At 42.3% G+C, this 17659-nt stretch overlaps 1 protein-coding gene across 18 annotated transcripts in view; it reads right to left on the bottom strand.

The window, feature by feature from the left end:
* rimbp2 (RIMS binding protein 2) overlaps positions 1 to 17659 on the bottom strand; it is a 76593-nt gene that overhangs the window by 5112 nt on the left and 53822 nt on the right. For 9 of the 18 annotated variants that reach the window (XR_003297703.1, XM_026344098.1, XM_026344097.1 and 6 more), the window contains 16 exons: positions 17394 to 17542; positions 16415 to 16494; positions 15881 to 15990; positions 14922 to 15794; positions 11543 to 11694; positions 10255 to 10932; positions 9844 to 9993; positions 9280 to 9441; positions 5946 to 6054; positions 5336 to 5461; positions 3837 to 4018; positions 3513 to 3681; positions 3289 to 3351; positions 2872 to 2975; positions 1758 to 1829; positions 745 to 879 (listed from right to left, as the gene is read on the bottom strand). Coding sequence is in view for 14 of the 18 variants with exons in the window: in XM_026344098.1 (XP_026199883.1) it covers positions 745 to 879; positions 1758 to 1829; positions 2872 to 2975; positions 3289 to 3351; positions 3513 to 3681; positions 3837 to 4018; positions 5336 to 5461; positions 5946 to 6054; positions 9280 to 9441; positions 9844 to 9993; positions 10255 to 10932; positions 11543 to 11694; positions 14922 to 15794; positions 15881 to 15990; positions 16415 to 16494; positions 17394 to 17542 (3314 nt within the window). In the remaining 4 variants the exon portion in view is untranslated. Of the gene's footprint in view, positions 1 to 744; positions 880 to 1757; positions 1830 to 1933; positions 2028 to 2871; positions 2976 to 3288; positions 3352 to 3512; positions 3682 to 3836; positions 4074 to 5335; positions 5462 to 5945; positions 6055 to 7118; positions 7884 to 9279; positions 9442 to 9843; positions 9994 to 10254; positions 10933 to 11542; positions 11695 to 14921; positions 15795 to 15880; positions 15991 to 16414; positions 16495 to 17393; positions 17543 to 17659 lie in introns of those variants that run through there. The other 9 variants (XR_003297704.1, XR_003297705.1, XR_003297706.1 and 6 more) reach the window with 6 other exon arrangements.

Below are 17659 nucleotides of genomic sequence, written 5' to 3'. Positions count from 1 at the left end.
GTTATGTTAGGTATGCTAACACCTCCAACTCCAATTAGCTTTTTGGAGGTCATTATTCAAAGGGTTCACATACTTTTTCCACTCACACTAGGTTTTTGTAGTTGTTCCCAATAAAGATAAAGATCAGATTTTTTTTTGTGTTATTACTTCAGGCACATTATATTTGTTAATACTCTTGACTTAGATAAAGATCAGATCATATTTTATGACAAATTAATGCAGAAAACCGTGAAGTTCACATACTTTTTCTCGCCACTGTAGTTCATCTTTCAGTACAACAAAACTATTTATCTATTAGAAATTATTTGAGCTCAAACACAGAATATATTCATAAAGCATCTGTTAGAGTGCTAAATATGCATGTGCAAAAAAGTGTTAACTGCTGTTCAAGACATGACACAAGGAGTAAAAAGTCAGGAGTTTCACCCTCGCCAGTTTACTCTTACTGAGAATGCTTTATGAATACCATATATCCATGTATTATACAATGCAGACCCCTCCCCCCACCCACCCGTCACAGCAGTAAACATGAAAAATAAAAGTAACTCTGTCAAGTCATAGTTTTAAAGTTTTATTTTTTCATAGATCTTAGACATCTATTTATGTACAGTATAATGCTCCAAAGTCAGTAATCCCATTTGGATCAATGAGACACACACGCACAGACACAAAACTAAAGGAGATAGAGGGAACTGAAAAGAGTAAATGGATGACAGAGGGCTAGTACTGCGAAGGAGCATGTACCCTTTTGGTCTTTATCCGTGCAGGAGTGTCCTGGGGGTATCGAGATGGTGAATCAGTGAGAAAAACCTCTACATCATCAGGCACTTCTTCTAGAAAGTTGGAAGGAACGAGTCCTTTGTGTCCATTGAGTTCACCCTGTGGCGTACACAACAACAGTGAGACTCCACGCAGTCAGATTTTTTAAAGTTACCATGAAATCAAACGGTTTCTCATCTGCACAGAAGTATTTCACTTCAAAGCTGCTCTAAAGTTTTCTTGTAAACCAACAAATGTTATTTATCTCAGTGTTTATTGAAAATTGACAGCGTGTCCCTGAATGCACTTCCTCCTTCTCAACATTTTAGTAAATATTTTCCTTTGAAATCATGTTTCTTTCATCCAGCAGCTGTCAGTCTGTGAAATGATTGACAAGGGAGTGTGTTGAGTAGTGCACCGGTTTACGTGTGCATAAAATCAATAATTAGAAGACAGGAACTTTAACATGGAACTCGTCCAATCTAAAGTTGTCTATGAGTTAAATTCCTATTGTTTCTGAAGAAACACAAGATGTTTGTCAGTTTGCTGACATTGCTGTGGCAAAGAAAAAATCAGTTAGGGACAAATCAGGGATCTAAACTATTTTAAAGTGCTTTATCATTGCAAAACATCGCTTCACAACTGACAAATTCATCCAAACTGTAAGCTCATAATTCATGTATGTTAGAGGTATTAGAGGTGTAATTTTTACATATTATCCTCAGATTTTTGTGGTTTTTCTTTCCTGACGTATTTGGCCTGGTACTGATTCAATCAGGAAAACTTCATTTGCTTTCAAGTCTTGGAAGTAAGCCAACTGTAAGTCACCTACCATTGTCTACAGTCTGCATAAAAGCCCTATAAAGAAGCCCGAAATGACTCTACCCACTTCACAGCGATGCAGGTAAACATTGTCTTTTTTAATGTGAAACTGTGTATAGTATAAATGTAAGGATGTACTGTTTTTGCATTAAAGAACAGAAGTGCTTAGTACTTACATAGTAAAAGCCGTCTTCGTCTATTTCCCCAAAAACTGTGATGACGTCACCAGCACAGAAAGTCAGTTCAGCCTGTCAGAGAAGAAAAGGCCTTGAGATACACCTGTCCCACTGTGTCATGTTTAAGTAGTGAAGTGCAGCAAAGACTTTCCAAAACATCAAATCTACTGGGGTTTGATGAGTCTGAAATGCTGTGCTTCCTTCTCCAAGTCAATGTGATGCATCTTAAATACGAGTGTCAATTCAGTCTCAGCAGCTGGACTGTTGCAACTGTAAATGCATCAGATGTTGGAACTTTGAAGACAGGATTGCAACACACTGGGCACATCTCTCCTACGGGATTCTCAAGAACACACAAACCAAACATAGTGTATGTACAGTACGCAGGAGAGAGCTCCACACAAAAGACCAAACCGAGGGGGGGGGGTGCTGGCTCAGGCAATGCATGGGGGGCTATTTTCATGACCACCAGGGACAGAGGGCGGTAGCCCTTCGTCCAAAGCCCGCCCCCTCCTTTGTACTCCAACAAACAGGGGAGCAAACACACACAGAGTGGACAGTAGTGTACCCTCCTCACCGTCACTCACCTCCTCATTCAGTCTGTTGCCCTCATACTGTGTCGGTGGCAGTGCCAATGAAAAGGTGAGAGTAAGTGAAACCGAGGGGGAACCACGTGAAAGTACTTTCAAATCCTCCTAACAGTGTTAACTGTAACTGTGTACATATTGTTGTGGAATGAAAGTTACATTTCATTACTATGTCACGAGTTAGAGTTAGTTAAAGCCTGTTGTGCCTGGTAAGCAGTTGATTTAAAGTTTAAACTGAGTCCGACTGGCTATTTCCTCCTGCTTTCAGTTTTTGTGCTAAACTAGCCGATGGTTTGCTGTAGCTTCATATTTAGACATGAAGAGTGAAACCACTGATAAACGATGTGCACATTTTCCAAAGTTAAACTGCAAGCAACCTACATCCTCTCTTCACTGCTTGTGCATCCTATTGTGTTTTGTGCTTTGATTCCTTTAGTGCTTTTGTTAACACAATGAAAACTCATGATGATAACTCATTAAAGAGAAAAGTGAAAAAGTGAAAAGCTAGCGCTACGGGAGGAGAGTACCTCTACATCAACGTTAGGAGAGCTTTCTCTGGGGTCGTAGTCGTACAGGGCAACCATTCTCCGTGTGGACATCGGGTGCTGGCGGCTGCTTCGTCTGTTTCTCTCTGTGGAGAGGAACAGGAATAAAAGACAGAGACAAAGATGCGTAATCAGAAACAATAGTGCAAAACTCTTTACTGAAAGATGTGATGACCAGTGACAAGACATAACAGCCTTGCAAATCCAACAATCTTTGCAATGTGTTTTCATCTGGCTCTCATTGTTAATGAGGTCCATGTTAGTAGTTGTGGAAAGCTTAGTGACAGCAAAACCAGTGGAAATTAGCTGAAGGTTCACAGATGAATAAGAAGGATGAGGAATGAAAAATAGCAGCAAAGATGAAACAGAGAGCAGAAGAGCATCTCACAGGACACAGACCTCTCTTGGACTTTCTGGACCTGCGATTTATTGAGCGGCCATCTTTGAAACGGTCGCAGTTCACTTCACAGGAAAGCAGAAAAATATAATTAAGTGGGAAGAGTAGAGGAAACAAGAAATGTGTCAGTAAAAGACATTTGTTCTAAAACAGAAAGTTGCCCTCTCCACGTAAAGTGCACAAGGTCAAAGTTGACACAGTCCAGCAATGAAAAGCGATGTCTCACCTAACTTCTCCACGGGAGTGTTGAGTGGCAGGAAGCCCTGTTTGAGGAGCTGCTCCATCATTTCATCATCTTCTGTTTGGATTTCAGAGACCATGTTACAGGGGATCAGACCAACTCTGTCCCGGATCTCTGCCCTGTAGAAGCCGTCTGTGTCTTTATTCCCAAATACCTGAAAGAAAAAGAAAAAAGCGACAAAAAGAATCATCAATCACATCTACATATAAAGACGTGTAGTATTTATTATTTACGTGTAATTCTAAAAGCTAGGACAACATTTTCAGGAGCAGTGTTTATTAGTCTCTGAGTAGTGTTAAGCATCTTCACCTTGATAATCTGGCCTTCCTTGAACGGCAGCTCCTCATCAGCAGCATCAGGGTTGGGAGACATGGACATGGGATCATAGTCAAACAGGGCCACAAACACACGGGTCATCTCCTCCGGCTCTGACTCCTCATAGTAATCTGGGGATCGCCGACCCCGCCCGCACCTGCGCCCGCCAAAGCCGTCTGAAACATAGAGGAGGCCTCTGCTGCTACTACCAGCCTTATACAGCCACGCTGGCTGTAGAGGCAATGAGAGCAGAAGATGTCTCTTTGTTAGAGCTGACAGGGGAGAGGGCGATGAGATGCATGTGTGAAAAAAGACCCAGAAATTGAACGTGATAATTACACTTACAGCTTTAATGTTTTTCACTTTGAAAATGATATTCAATACATTAAAAGCAAAAGATGCTTTTGCAGTAAACACTCAGTACAGTCGTAGCACAGCAGGGTACTTCGTTCACACATCTCTGCTTGCTGCCGTGATGGTCACAAACACATGACAGCACAACACCGACAGGAACAACATGTCGAGCAGCTTTCAGGGTGCAAGGGAAACTGTACGACACACCAGGAGGACACAGGTAACACTATTGTCCATTGCTGTTTCACTGCCTTATCTCACAGAGGCTGATTAACATGCATGCTTTCCCAGGATGCCAAGGAGAGCATTCCTAGATCAAATGCAGGTAGAATGTCATGCTTTTAGGCCACATCTGGAAACAATGTGCAGCAAAAAAGGGCAAAGGAAACATGTTCCCAAGGGAAATAACACATCAAATGCCCCAGCAGCAGTTCCTGGCAACGCAGATATCAGGGACAGTGAGGGGGAAGGGATGAACCTGATATCACTTCCCCATGCTTCTCATTGATCACCATGTTAAATGTTTCAATGGCAGGTTCAAAGTCTGAATAATGGCTCACAGATCGGCAACCAACACTAACTAAGTAACTGAAATATGAGTTTTGGTTGATGTAAAATGTGCTCTAACTGTGTAAAACGCATTTGATTTGATGATAGGAGAGTTCATGAAAGTACGACTCAGTGATACCAACAAGGCAACAAGAATGCACTAATTCATCCAGTAATGTGTCTTTCCTTCTAGCTGTATTAACACATGCAAAATGAATTGGAAACAGGGTTACTGGCTCATAATGGCAAGAGGAGAAGGAAAACAGGAGATAGCGAGGGAGGTAAGGAAAAGGAAAGGAGGCTAGGTTGCAGTTAGGTGGCAGAGTGGCCTGGATATGGAGGGTGAATGGGAAGAGTGGGTAGGGTGGGGTTTCTTGGGATTGAAGGTGTAGGAGGACATACAGGGGAGTGATTTTCATTCTCCAGCAGGTGGCCTCCCCCATCAGCTTTATTCAGCTAAGCTAAGCTACTCTAAACAAAGCAGCTAACTGTCCAGCACAGAAAAGGGACCGCTGATGTCACTGCATGTATTCAAGAACCATACTTGGCCTTTTCTGGAATTGTCAAGGTAAATTGTCTGCACCACATACCATATTGATCCTCTGAGGACATAGATCGCCATATCCTGCGCCGAGCTACACTGCCATAGTAAACATCGTCCTTGACGGGTGAGAGGTTCCCCTCACTGCCCTCACTGTTACTGTCCATGGTGATCTCTACAGAAGACACCAATCACAACGTTATGATCAGAGATTCCCCCGCACCCTTTCACTCATGCTGAGACAGTAGGATGATGAGGTTGCCCTGAGGTGGGGGGTGTACAAGGCAACAGGTTTCACTCTGGAGTCACTGGGTGTAAAACAGCAATGCTTACACTGTTGCAGGGTCAAATTGGGTAGTCATGTAAACATGTTAACCCACAGTAAACACAGGCATAGGTAGTGTATCTGCGATATTTTCCCTGCAAAACTGCATGTGAATATTTGGAGAATCCAGCTCATGAGGATGGACAGCTACAGGGTGTGCACCCCACAACACCCCACAAAGAAGGGATCTACAGTATGTGGTCGTGTAAGCTCTATGGGAAAGATGTACAGCTTGGCTCACATGATTAAGGGAAACACATGGTATAAATAGCACAAACGTCAGTCGCCCTGCAGGTGGGGATGAGACGCCTCCTCATGTGGTGACCTCACTAACCAATGGATGGGATGGGTCGTCGCTGAGGGGGGGTGCCGATGTGAACCGGCCTCCTCCCCGAATGGTCCAGACGATCAGCGCTTCCATGTGATGGTGAGTTCCCAATGATCTTTAGAGTAAAAAACAATAGATAAGAGGTTAGAACAACAAAACGCCTCCAATGCGAAGACAAACATTTCAAACCGTTTAACAGAATCCCACACTCCTGTCAAAACAACTGAAAAACCACAAGACCAAATGATGGCTTCCATTTGTCCTTAGGGAGGCAAAATAATAGAGAAATAAATCTATAAAACAATAACGAAAGCCAACAAACCATCAAAAGGAGAAAATCAAATCAACCCCCAACACGACAACATGGAAGGGGGTCAGAAAGGGTCAGATGTTTAGCTAAAGACCATTTGTTTGGTTTGTTTTGTTCTGTGCATGTCAGCTCTGTGATGAGAAAAGTAAGCAAAAGAAAACAATAAAACTTACGACTAAAGAAATGAGAGAAAGAGTGAGAGGGTGAATGTGCTTAAGAAAGGCTCAAGATGTGGTTAAATCAGCAAAGCCATTTTAGCTTCAGCTTTGGGGCTTTATGTTAGAACAATTTAATTTATGAAAAGTGATGATGAGTACGAACATTTTTTGCTGAACGAAATGAAATAGATGAGATGATGCGTACGGGTTGAAGGTTAAGTCTTGGTCTCGCCTTAGTTTCTATGTGCAGCAATGAGAAGCTGAAGATGCTGAAATAAATTTCTAAGCACAAGGTGGAGCAATGCAGCTGCAGCTGTAGAGGGCGAGACATGGAGCACAACATATGAAGCTGGCAACTGGCAGAGAGAATGCAGGGGCAGAGGAAGAACAGACGGGAGCAGCATGTCCCCATGCACCGCACAGAGACTTTCCATTATATGGAACCTTTTCCCTCAAAGACATGAGAAATCAAAACTTAGTTAAATGGCCTTTAGGTAATTTAAAGTTTTACTATAACCACCCGAGTAGAGTAATTCACACAAAATAAAACATCAAACCAGACTTACTATGAACGTATGATAACTTGTCATAAAATGAAAATAAGATGCCAAACAAAAGGAGGGCGTAATCAGAAAGAAAAACAGACATTAAGGAAACAGAATGGCTGCAGCTTGCAGATGGAAAGTACAGCAGAAAGTCTGAATCACACACCAGCGGCTGGTCCCGGTTGAGCCTGGACAAAGACTGGGCCTTAGCCTCCCTGTGGGGGCTGTAATAGACCCTGTCCAACTCGTTCAGCCTGCCCTCGCTCAGGGCCCCTTCCCTGGAGTAGTTTCGTGGCCCCGTCTCACGACCTGGCCCAAAGTGCTCCCTGTTCCTAAAGTCACCTGTGTGTACTGACTTGGCTGCCGTCACTGGCACATCAGAGAACTCCTCCTCCACACTACATTGGCGGGTCAAAGTTCTTTTACGACCCATAGCCAACGCCCGCCTTTCTACTGGCCCTTCACAGTGTATGATGCGCACAGGTCCCCGCATTGGGCTGCCGTGAGCATAGTACCCTCGATGACTCCGGCCTAGAGAGCCTTCTTCCTCACTGCCACAGTCTAAACCACTATCTGGACTCTTAGTGTTCTGGCGGTTGGGGCGTCCCAGACTGCGGTCCTCTGCACTGTAGCAGTAGCGGCTGTCAGTGAAGCGAGGGGAGGATCGCTGGCGTTGCAGGTGGCGTGAGGTCTTGCTGGGGGTGAGATGGTTCTGGGGATACATCCTCCTCTGGGTGTGCGGCGTTCCCGGCCGCCCACCCTCTTCAAAACTCAAGCGCTGCCCCATGCTGTCCAAGCTGTCTGACTCCTCCTCAGCCACCTCAGGGATGCTGTGGAGACGCTTGCTGCGGAGTGACCTCTGCTTCACCACCTCCCTCTGGAGGTCCCAGCAGTCTCTTTCCTCAGCTAAGTCCTGACGCTTGTAATATGCCTTCAGTCATGAGCAGGAGGCAAAGTTCCACAATTTCACAGTTCAGTTAGTTCAATTCAAAAAGGTTCAGTTTAGGTTTTTGTGAGGGAGGGGGTTGTAAGGTTTTTTGAAGGTTTTAGAACAGGCAGGAAACAACACAGTATGTGAATAGAACAAATGGGGGGAAAGACAAAATAAAGGTAGAATTAGTTATTTGTGGCAATGTAGTAAGACATGCAGTCTCATTCCATGAAGAGGACATGGCATGCTCTGAACAGGAATCTGTGAAGGCTCAAATATGGGGTGAAAACTAATGAAGTAAGTGTTGACACAGAGGTGAAAAAGCAAAAAAAAGAAACTGAAAGAATTAGTTGGATGAAAACATCGAATCCCAAAAGGAAAAATTAATGATGTGAAGCTGAATGAGTAGAAGAATCTACTAGTAATAAGACTTTTTTTGGCTATTTCACATGTAGTGAAAAATGCTGAACTTCTTCTGTGCTCACACAAAACAATAGGTACTTTAGAGAAAACAACTATTACCTTACTAAATGTTTTATAATATGGTGGTGGATAATGTACAACAGTAATGTACAAACAGATGTCAATGACACAAAGTAGAGGCGATATTGGTGCATTTAAGAAAGGAATGCACCAATGAATGCTCTTCATGAACACTACTACAGTACAGACTGAACTGAACAAAATCAGGAATCATGTTTATATAAATAATAAAATCACATTTGAAGTGATTCTGTAGTGACTTGCATAAGCTACACAGAGGACCCATCAGCCATTAAAGTGCCTCTCACTTATAACATCCTTTTTTTTATGACAGCATATTGGCTTTATATCCACACATCCCCACTGACAGACCAGATGAAGACAGAATCATGAAACATCTACATCGAAGTAGAAAACTTAAACATTAGGACATGACAGACATAAATAAAAGTAAATATTTCCATTTAAGTACTCACTTAAATGAGATTCCCATATGCACTTGATATGCCATGACCCATTGATACAGACTGTATGAAATTTTGCACTTCAACATCACATTTTAACATTTGATTTAAACATTTGTAACACTTGGTTGGTGCAGCAGAAAGAGCATCAAAATGCAATGCAAACCATTATGCTTTTAGTTCACAGCCTTTCCCTCTGTCATGCTGTGAGCTCAGCCTTGTATATATATATAAAGCAGTGATGAAGGGGTAAGAAAGGGTGGGGAGGCTGATTCAGCTAATGCAAGGTGGGAGGGGGGTGCTCAGCCGGGCAAAGCCACAAGAGGCCTGGTCGTAGAGCCTGTGAAAGACAACAGGTTCCTCTGCATGACCCTCCATCGTTACACCCCTTCCCCATCTTCCTGCGTCCTCCCCCGGGCCACTACAGACTGAAGGTGTGCAGTAAGTACCTTAAGAGTGTTGTGAGAGTTGATACTGCGCCTGCGGCCTTCCTCTAGTTGCATCTCTGAATAAAGATCTTCTTCATCCTCCTCCATTATGTCGGACAGGTCTGAGCCCCGGCTACTCTCAGTGTGGTACTCCTCACTGTGGCTGTAGTGATGATGATGATGCTAAGGGACAGCGAGCAAGAGTTAAACATTATTGTAAGTTCATAATTTGTATCTTTTGGAAAGTTTGTAGCATTTCAGTGGGTCTCATGCAAAAACCATATGAAATTCTATGAACATTTATTCTTGGCACATATGAGCGATATTAGAGAATTTGTGGCAATCAAACTCGTACAAAAAAAAACTCTGCAAGAAAAGTGAGATAAATTTGGACAGAAATACAAAATTACTCTTGCACACCCTAAAATTACACAGATATATTAATATTTAGTAGTTTATTGGTAGTTTGTGGCTACCTTTGTTGACAGTTGATGAGCCTTTTCTCCTCCATTTACAAATATTTATTTGGTATGCAATATTTAAGAAAATAAAAGTCAACATTTAAGTTAACTAACTGTAAATTACCTGTCTGCCCAACTCTGAGCCTCTGAGGAACTCATCCACGGAGGCTCCTCTCCTCCTCGCATGAGGTGAGTCGTAGCCATCCTCCTCTTCATCAGAGTTGAGTGGATGCAGGGTGTTACCCCGCTCACTAAAGATATTCCTTTTCTCAACCTGATAAGAGTAGTGTGAACTTTTAGACTGAGAAAGATCCATATAGCTTAATGTACTATTCCTAAAAGATGGATGGATTTTCCATGTTTTGTAATTTCATATAAATTTCAGTAAACAAATCTTAAAGGAAGGATGTTTTAACAGAAATATTTAAAATATTTGATTATTTTATATATATATTTCCATATAGCATTAAGGATCAGTGCTATATTCCATCACATGAAGAGATGAATATTGTTTAATAAATAAATCCACACACACCCGATTCCCTTCAGCAAACACTCTCTGGGCAGCTTCCCTGGCCATGGCCTTGGCAATGGTGTTGGGGATGGGGACTCCCTGAGGCTGTGGCAGGATCCTCTGAGGAGAGGGTGACCGCCGTGGCTGGAAGTGTGGCGGTTCCAAGTTGGGTCCACGCATGGGAGGCAGGGGAGAGGGGGAGCGCTCCCAGGGCTGGGCTTGCCTCAGGCCCACCTCATGCTCTTTGGTTTCTGGCTCTCTGGCACTTACTAATGGTTTGGACTTGGGCATGGGATGGTGTTGGAAAAGAGGCTGGGGATGAGGCTGGGGATGAGGAGGGGGATGATGGATGGGCTGCGAATGTGGCTGTGCATGGGGCAGCGTGTGGGGCTGAGCTCGAGGGAGAGGCTGCACCTGGGGCTGAGGGTGATTTGGAGGGTATGTCGATGGGTAAGGAGGATGGGTTTGTGAGTGCACAGGATGGGTCAGTGGGTGGGGTATAGGGTGAGGAGGTGCAGTGGTTCGGTGGGAGAGGCGTGGAGAGCCCAAGAGGTTGTGTGGGATAATGGCCACAGGCGAGTCTTGGGACTCTCCCTGTGTTGATAACGTCCTTACAATGACTTCCCTGGCCTCCAGACACTGAATCCTGTTCAACTCCACAGTCACATAGTCTGCAGTGGGGTACAAGACCTCTGCTATCTGCATTCACAAAGGAATCAAGAGAGTCCTTACCAAAGAGCAATTCAGGGCAAAACCACTTCCTCTATTGCCATATCATAACTACATCTACTGGCTAAAGAGGACTACCACATTGTTAAATAAATATAATATAATTTTAAAAATATATCTAAAATAAATACTGTCATAACAGATTTCCGGATCTGATGTTGGCACAATAAAAGAGCCATATTTGAACTTTACCTATATCATCCAATTCAAGCCTGTCATGATCATATATTTTTCTTTCTATCCAGCATGCAGATTTTGTATTAAAATTAAACTGGAGCCAACTATACGTTACAGAGACATTTGCACACACACTGAAACCCACAAAACAAGAGCTCCCTGTGGAAAAGCAATATTACAGCGAGGCAGTACCATGGAGCCTGTTAACAGCTCTGTTTTTTTTTTATTCATATCTTAAGTAATACTTCTCCCTGGGGGCTACATATCAGAGTTATATCATTTCTCCAGGAGATGGCATCAGAGCACTAGTCACAGAAAGCACCAGTGAGGAAGGCAAAGGCTACCATGTTAAAGAGCTGTATTGTGAAAAGCAAGAAAAAGGACTTGGTATGACATTTGGTACCTTTTGTCCCTTTGTACACACAGCATAGCCAATCACACTGGCGCCATTGGAGGTTCCTGAAGGTGTCAGAGCTGGTGGCTTCCATCTGACCTGCAGGACTCCGGGCGTCTGACCACACTGGACCTGCACCTCCTGGGGAGGAAGAGGGGGCCCTGAGGGGCATAACACAGAGTAAAAAAAACAACTCAACAACCTATTCCTGCCTGTTTGACCACAGTACTACTCTCCAATTTAATAACCATATTATGGTATAAATAAGGATTTTCTCATTCTAGGAAAATGTATGTCTCGCAAGTACTGCCTTTCCCCTAAACATGTATTATCAAGAACTGAATTGAAAGTGTGGACAGAAATGTAAAATATTCTTTATATAAAATAAATAAAATGCTTTATATATATATAAAGCATTTTCATTGAAATGAACAACTGTAATTTCTATGTAGTGTAGTTTAATTAAATATTTATTATATCCAAACAGTAATTTGTAGAATTACTTCACTTTTCACAATTCGTCACTTTTATGCTCACCTCTGTGTGGAGGGTACATGAGGGTGTATCCTAAGATTCATTCATCTGCATATCGGGCGCAGGCGTTACACCGGAGGAAAAAGCCCAGTTTGCCAACATTCTACTGTTAATGTATGTTCACCAATATCACTGCCAGATTCTTACTGACAATATTCTATGGAGCATCAAAAAACACAGTTTGCTATTTCCACAATCTGTCAGTGCTGCCTGCATACTAAACAACATACCCATCTGTGTAGTGCTGCTGCTTCCCTGCAGTCACACAGTGAGAGAGAGAGAGAACGAGCAGATGCATTCAGCAGTATCTCTGAGCTGGAACGTGCAGCTCTGTGTGTGTGTCCGAGAATCTACATCAATGTAATCTTAATCACATTTCTGCTCTGACTGTCAGCTGACAGCACACATAATCTTGAAACAGCAGCAGCGGCTGTTTGGAGATTTCATTTGCTCTTGTCATTTTTTAACTGTCAGTTGTAAACAGCAAGCTCCTGAACGAGTGTTTAAATGAATATTTTAGTGGACCTCCTTTCATAAATACAGGCAATGATTCCTAGAGAAGAATTTAGAGGCTGCTCTGTGTGACTATTATGAATAGTTTGTCTAAGAATGAATCAAGTCAGCAGTTTGAAGAACACACAGAGTACGTAAACCTAATATAGTGTCTATTGATACTGTCCTTTTTATTGACAACCATCATCCACCACAGATAGTGAGACTATTTCGGACACCGCTAATTAACATGTTCAATAGGCAGATCATTTAATGAACTCTCAGCATGTTCGCTCATCAGCTAAGTTCAGCTTCACTCACTGTGTGTGATACCTTCCCTTTTCCAGTTACACTCTCTGTGCCCTGCCTTCATTCCCCATTTTTTTCTGTTCATTACTTAACTTTATACATTAACAATGGGATACTTACTATTTTGACTAAAGGTTGAATGATTCCCTTAGCACACGTGTGAACACTATTTTTTATGCTGCCACAGCTGGGTAACTACACAGCACCTATATATTTACACACATAAAACAGTGCCATAAATGTAGCTGGCTGTGAAGAGAGTCACTCTTATTATAGATTTCCCGTAGCAAGGTTGGCAGGCTGTAAGACCTAAGTTAGCCCTGTCAACAGCATAGCATCAATGAGCCTCATGGGAGAAGAAATTCCAGAGACCTACACTCGCTATTTACACTAATGTGACTTTGAGAGACTTGTTTCCAGTGTTATGCAGCTTTGTGCATCTTCAGGGTTTATCTTATTGCACTTTTTTTCTACCATGCATGTGTCTTATCACAGCGCTACACACATAAATCCTTGAGGGAAATCTAAAAGTGGTTGGGGAAAAATTAAAATGCCTGAGTGTGGCTAAGTAAATAAATAGATTGATATGCTGAATGCACATTATCTTATGGCTTTCCCTGTGAAATGTCACATCACTTTTAAACAAAACAGAATATTAGTCTACAGGAAATACAATTGTGGGTAACCAGAGAATAAATACATCTTACACAAAACTAAGACTTTGGTTCAGTCTGAGTGCTCTCATCAAACTTGTTTGCAGCTGCAGCAGCCAGTTGTTTTCAGGAGAAAAGCTCTGATGAGCTCTCTGTACACTACAGTACATGAACAGCAACAAACAAGAGAGAGACAAAGCAACTACCTACAGTAACAAACACTGTGCAGCATGTTGCTGCTAAAGAGCCAGGTATGTTTCTCAAACATTAAAGAGAGCAAAAATAAACTAAAACTGTTGGACTTGTGTTAGTCCCAGTTTGTGCCCATCATGTATGATGCATGTGGGCCACACAGATAACTACGGGTTTCTCCTAAACTGAATTAATAGCCGATGTTTGAAAAGCCCAGAAGGCTGTTTAAAACACTTGTCATTGTTCTGAAGGCATCTCCAGATTCCCCAAAGACCCAGACCAACCATCTGGATGATAAACTATACAATTCACCAATTATTTATAGCTAGTTTCCAGAGTAACAACTCTGTTTATAAACAAAACAAAGATGGCAGTCATACCTGTACAGGAAACAGAGACACAATTTGGGGAAACAGATAAAGATTTTCTATTATCGAGCAATGGATGAAATATTTGTTTCTGGAATCTGACAGTATAATTAACTTTGAGAGAAAGACTTTTGAGAGTTCATTGTTATCTCTGTTACCTGAATACATTCTAATACATGAGAGGGAAAAAATAGCACTAAACTTTAATTTGCAAGATGGTCCTAAACATGTCTCCAAATGAATCCTTTGTTGCTCTGTTACTACAAGATGTGTAAATGAGCCGCTGAGCACGTACTTAATAATACGTTCAGATATACTGTAAGTTACGAAACAAAGCATGTTAAGGTTTTATTGTAGCACAACTAAAATCAGCTACATTAGCTACTAAACACAATAAAGGTTAACTGATAAATGAAAAGACAGTGAATCAAGTTAGGATCAAGTTAGGATTCATTTTGAGGGGAACATGAATGTCTGCACCAAATGTCAAGGCAATACATCCAACATCTCCAGCTGTGAAGATGATTTACTGAAAACTGCAAATGTCAATCTCACAGTGGCACAAGGGCCAACTCCGGGGATCCACGGTCATTGGTATTCACTCCCTGGGTACTATGAATATCTGTACCAAATTTCATCGTAATCTTTCCATTTGTACCAAAGTGGCAGACTAATCGACAACCAACAGGCTGATTTTGCCACCACCTGAGCGCTGCTAGCATGGCTCAAATGACACCAGAGAGTCTTGCTCTGGCTATACTATATAACCTCACACCACAAAATTAGACAAAATTATTTTCTTACTGAATAGTTATTGTGAGTAATGTTTTGGAGGCTGACCTGCAGGCTGAGTGCAGAACTCCACAGAGATTTCCCTCTTCTCTCTTTGATCCATTGGAAGCTGCCAAGGCACCTGATGTGGCTGCGCCACAACCTTCACCTTGTAAACTGTCATTGGCTTTAGGTTGAAGAACTTGTATTTATAGCCCCCTGCCTTGACCACGTCGTACTCTGCACCATTGAGGAAGATGATATGACTGTAGTTGCTGTTACTGGGCATCCAAGAGAGCTCAGCAGAGACTTGCGTGATGCTTTCCACCCGCAGGTAGTAAGGTGCCACCACCACATCCTTTCCCACAAGCAGAGTGCACCGAAGCTCATCTGATGGGCCCCGATCTGTCATGGTCTGCACTGAGATTCGGTAGGTGTTTGTGACCAGATTGAGCTTTTCAATAAGGGACTTTGTCCTGCCCCCGTAGGGGACACTCATGCGTACCTCCTTATCCACCAAGACATTGTAGCAACTGATGGAGCCCCACCCCGGTGGAACCACAGGAGGATCCCAGCCAATGATCACACTCTTAGCCAGTTGTTTAATCAGGTTGATGCGGCGTGGATAAGGCACAATGTCTTCACCAACCTCGTCAATGCTGACATCCAAAGCTCCTGTCCCGTTGCTTGAGGATCCCAGGAGGTCCATGCCCAAACTGCTGGTGGTAAGACAGTCTAGTTTACTGTCAGACAGCAGGCTGCTTATGCCTGTTCCAGTTCCTGTGCCAACCCCCAGTCTCTGAGACCCCAGACTACTGTGGTTGAGGTAGCCAGATTCTTTAGCCACTGTGTCCCTGTTTTGGACAGAGGTTGTGTCCTCATCTTTAACAAAATCCACAAAATTGGATGGAACAAGTCCCCGCTGTCCATCCAGCAGCTCTCCTGGGAAACCAAGAGGAGATAGTTGTTATTGGGGTGCTGTTAAAACAAATACCAAGACAATAAGACAATACCAAGGTATGCCAGACCTTCGTAGAAGCCATCCTCATCCATTGTTCCATAAATGTAGAGGTACTTCCCTGCCACCAGGGGGAGCTCTGCCTCAGGATGCTCATTAGGCCCATCATAAGGATTGTAACTACAGGGAATAAATCAGAAGTGACTGTGTCATATTTTAAAAACTTTTACACAATTTAAACGTTTACAAATTAGGGCAAACACTCTGTTAAGTCAAAGGATAAATGACTTTCAGGAAAATGTAGGTTGAAAATGTAGTTATTTGAATTATTTATTTATTTCATGAGGGAGCCAAGGACAGTTTGGACTGAAAATGCTGGGTCTGTTTCAGCTATTTGTGCTCTGAGGATTCCAATTATTTTTTGTGCTGACAGGTAATTTTCTTTAGAGATAGAAACACTGAATCATCTTTAAGACCACAGCCTAAAACTGTGAAGGAAAGCAAATAATCTCAGCAAAATCTGTCCAGGACGCTGAGCAGCTAGTTCAGTTTGCTGTAAAAGGGTATGTAGGTGAATAAGTAATTGTGTGTTGTGTATATTTACCTGTACCGAGCAATACACAGTCGAACCTTCCCTGTGAACCTCAGTTTAGACCTCGTAGTTGAGCAGAGCTCTTTGTCCATCTAAAGGCAAACATATTTATACATCAAATGTACTTTCTTTTATCTCATATTCAGAAAGCTAATGTGGCAACCTTTTTACATTATTTTGCATCTAATGAAGAAAGATAGCGTCATCATAGGAGGAGGCTGTGTGGTCCTACTGGCTGGTTACACCAAGAAGCTGCTGGCTCTATCCCAGATGATTTGTCTGTTGTCTGTTTGTCTGTTCTCCTGTTCCCTCTCCCCTGTACGTTTGCTACAACCAGTCGAGGTATATAGCCGCCCCCCCCCAAGCCTGGTTCTGCTGGAGGTATCTTCTATTAAAGGGAGTTTTCCTCTCCGCTTTTGCCTAGTGCTTTTTCAAGGGGAATTGTTCTGTTTCTCTTAAAAAACAAAACTGTGTAAGGTCTTGACCTTAATATGTGAAGTGACTCAAGCTTATTCAGTTTTGATTTGACACTATATAAATAAAACTGAATTGATTGTAACAAACATTTGAATATTTTGTTTAAAAATGCATAGATGTTCAGAAACAAAAGTGTAAAAGCAAAAATACTGTCTTTCTATTCTTTCTAATGCATCATCTGTTTGAAATATTCCACCTAACTAAAACATTTTGACCAGTCGCAGTCATACACAAGTAAAACACAAAGAACAAAGTTATGGGTGAAGTATCAGATCAAACACTGGTGAGTTAAGCTTCTTCAGAGCTGTTTAGCAAACACTCTTACGTTTGTCACTTTCTGTTGCTGGAAGTTCACAAACCTAACAGCAAGATTTAATGTAATTTAGATTTGGAGAAGGCAGAAAAAACCTTCTAAATTATACTTCTCTATTGCGGCCCCAAATTGACATGTCAATTTGCCATGGTAGTGTAAATAGAGAAATCTGCCATTTAAGTTACAAACATCATCAGATACCTCAGAGAGGAAAGCCCGTGCTGGGCTGCTGGCTCTACTGCGAGTGAGGAATGTTGGCTTGACAGAGAGGAGCTCAGGCTTGTCTCCGCTGATCTGGAGTGGTCGAATAAACTCAGATATCAAAGATCTGCTTGTTGGAGTCTCATTTCCTGTGGAACAAACAGGACTTCTCTTGTCAGATCCCCACATCCCAATTTTTCAGAACTAATATCAAACATGTCACAAAGAAATCATATAACAAAGGAGTTTATTTGCTCAACTTCTAC

The sequence above is a fragment of the Anabas testudineus genome, chromosome 9 (genome assembly GCF_900324465.2).
Source record: "Anabas testudineus chromosome 9, fAnaTes1.2, whole genome shotgun sequence".
In the NCBI taxonomy this organism is placed as follows: domain Eukaryota; kingdom Metazoa; phylum Chordata; class Actinopteri; order Anabantiformes; family Anabantidae; genus Anabas; species Anabas testudineus.
This window is presented reverse-complemented; position numbering and strand designations above follow the sequence as displayed.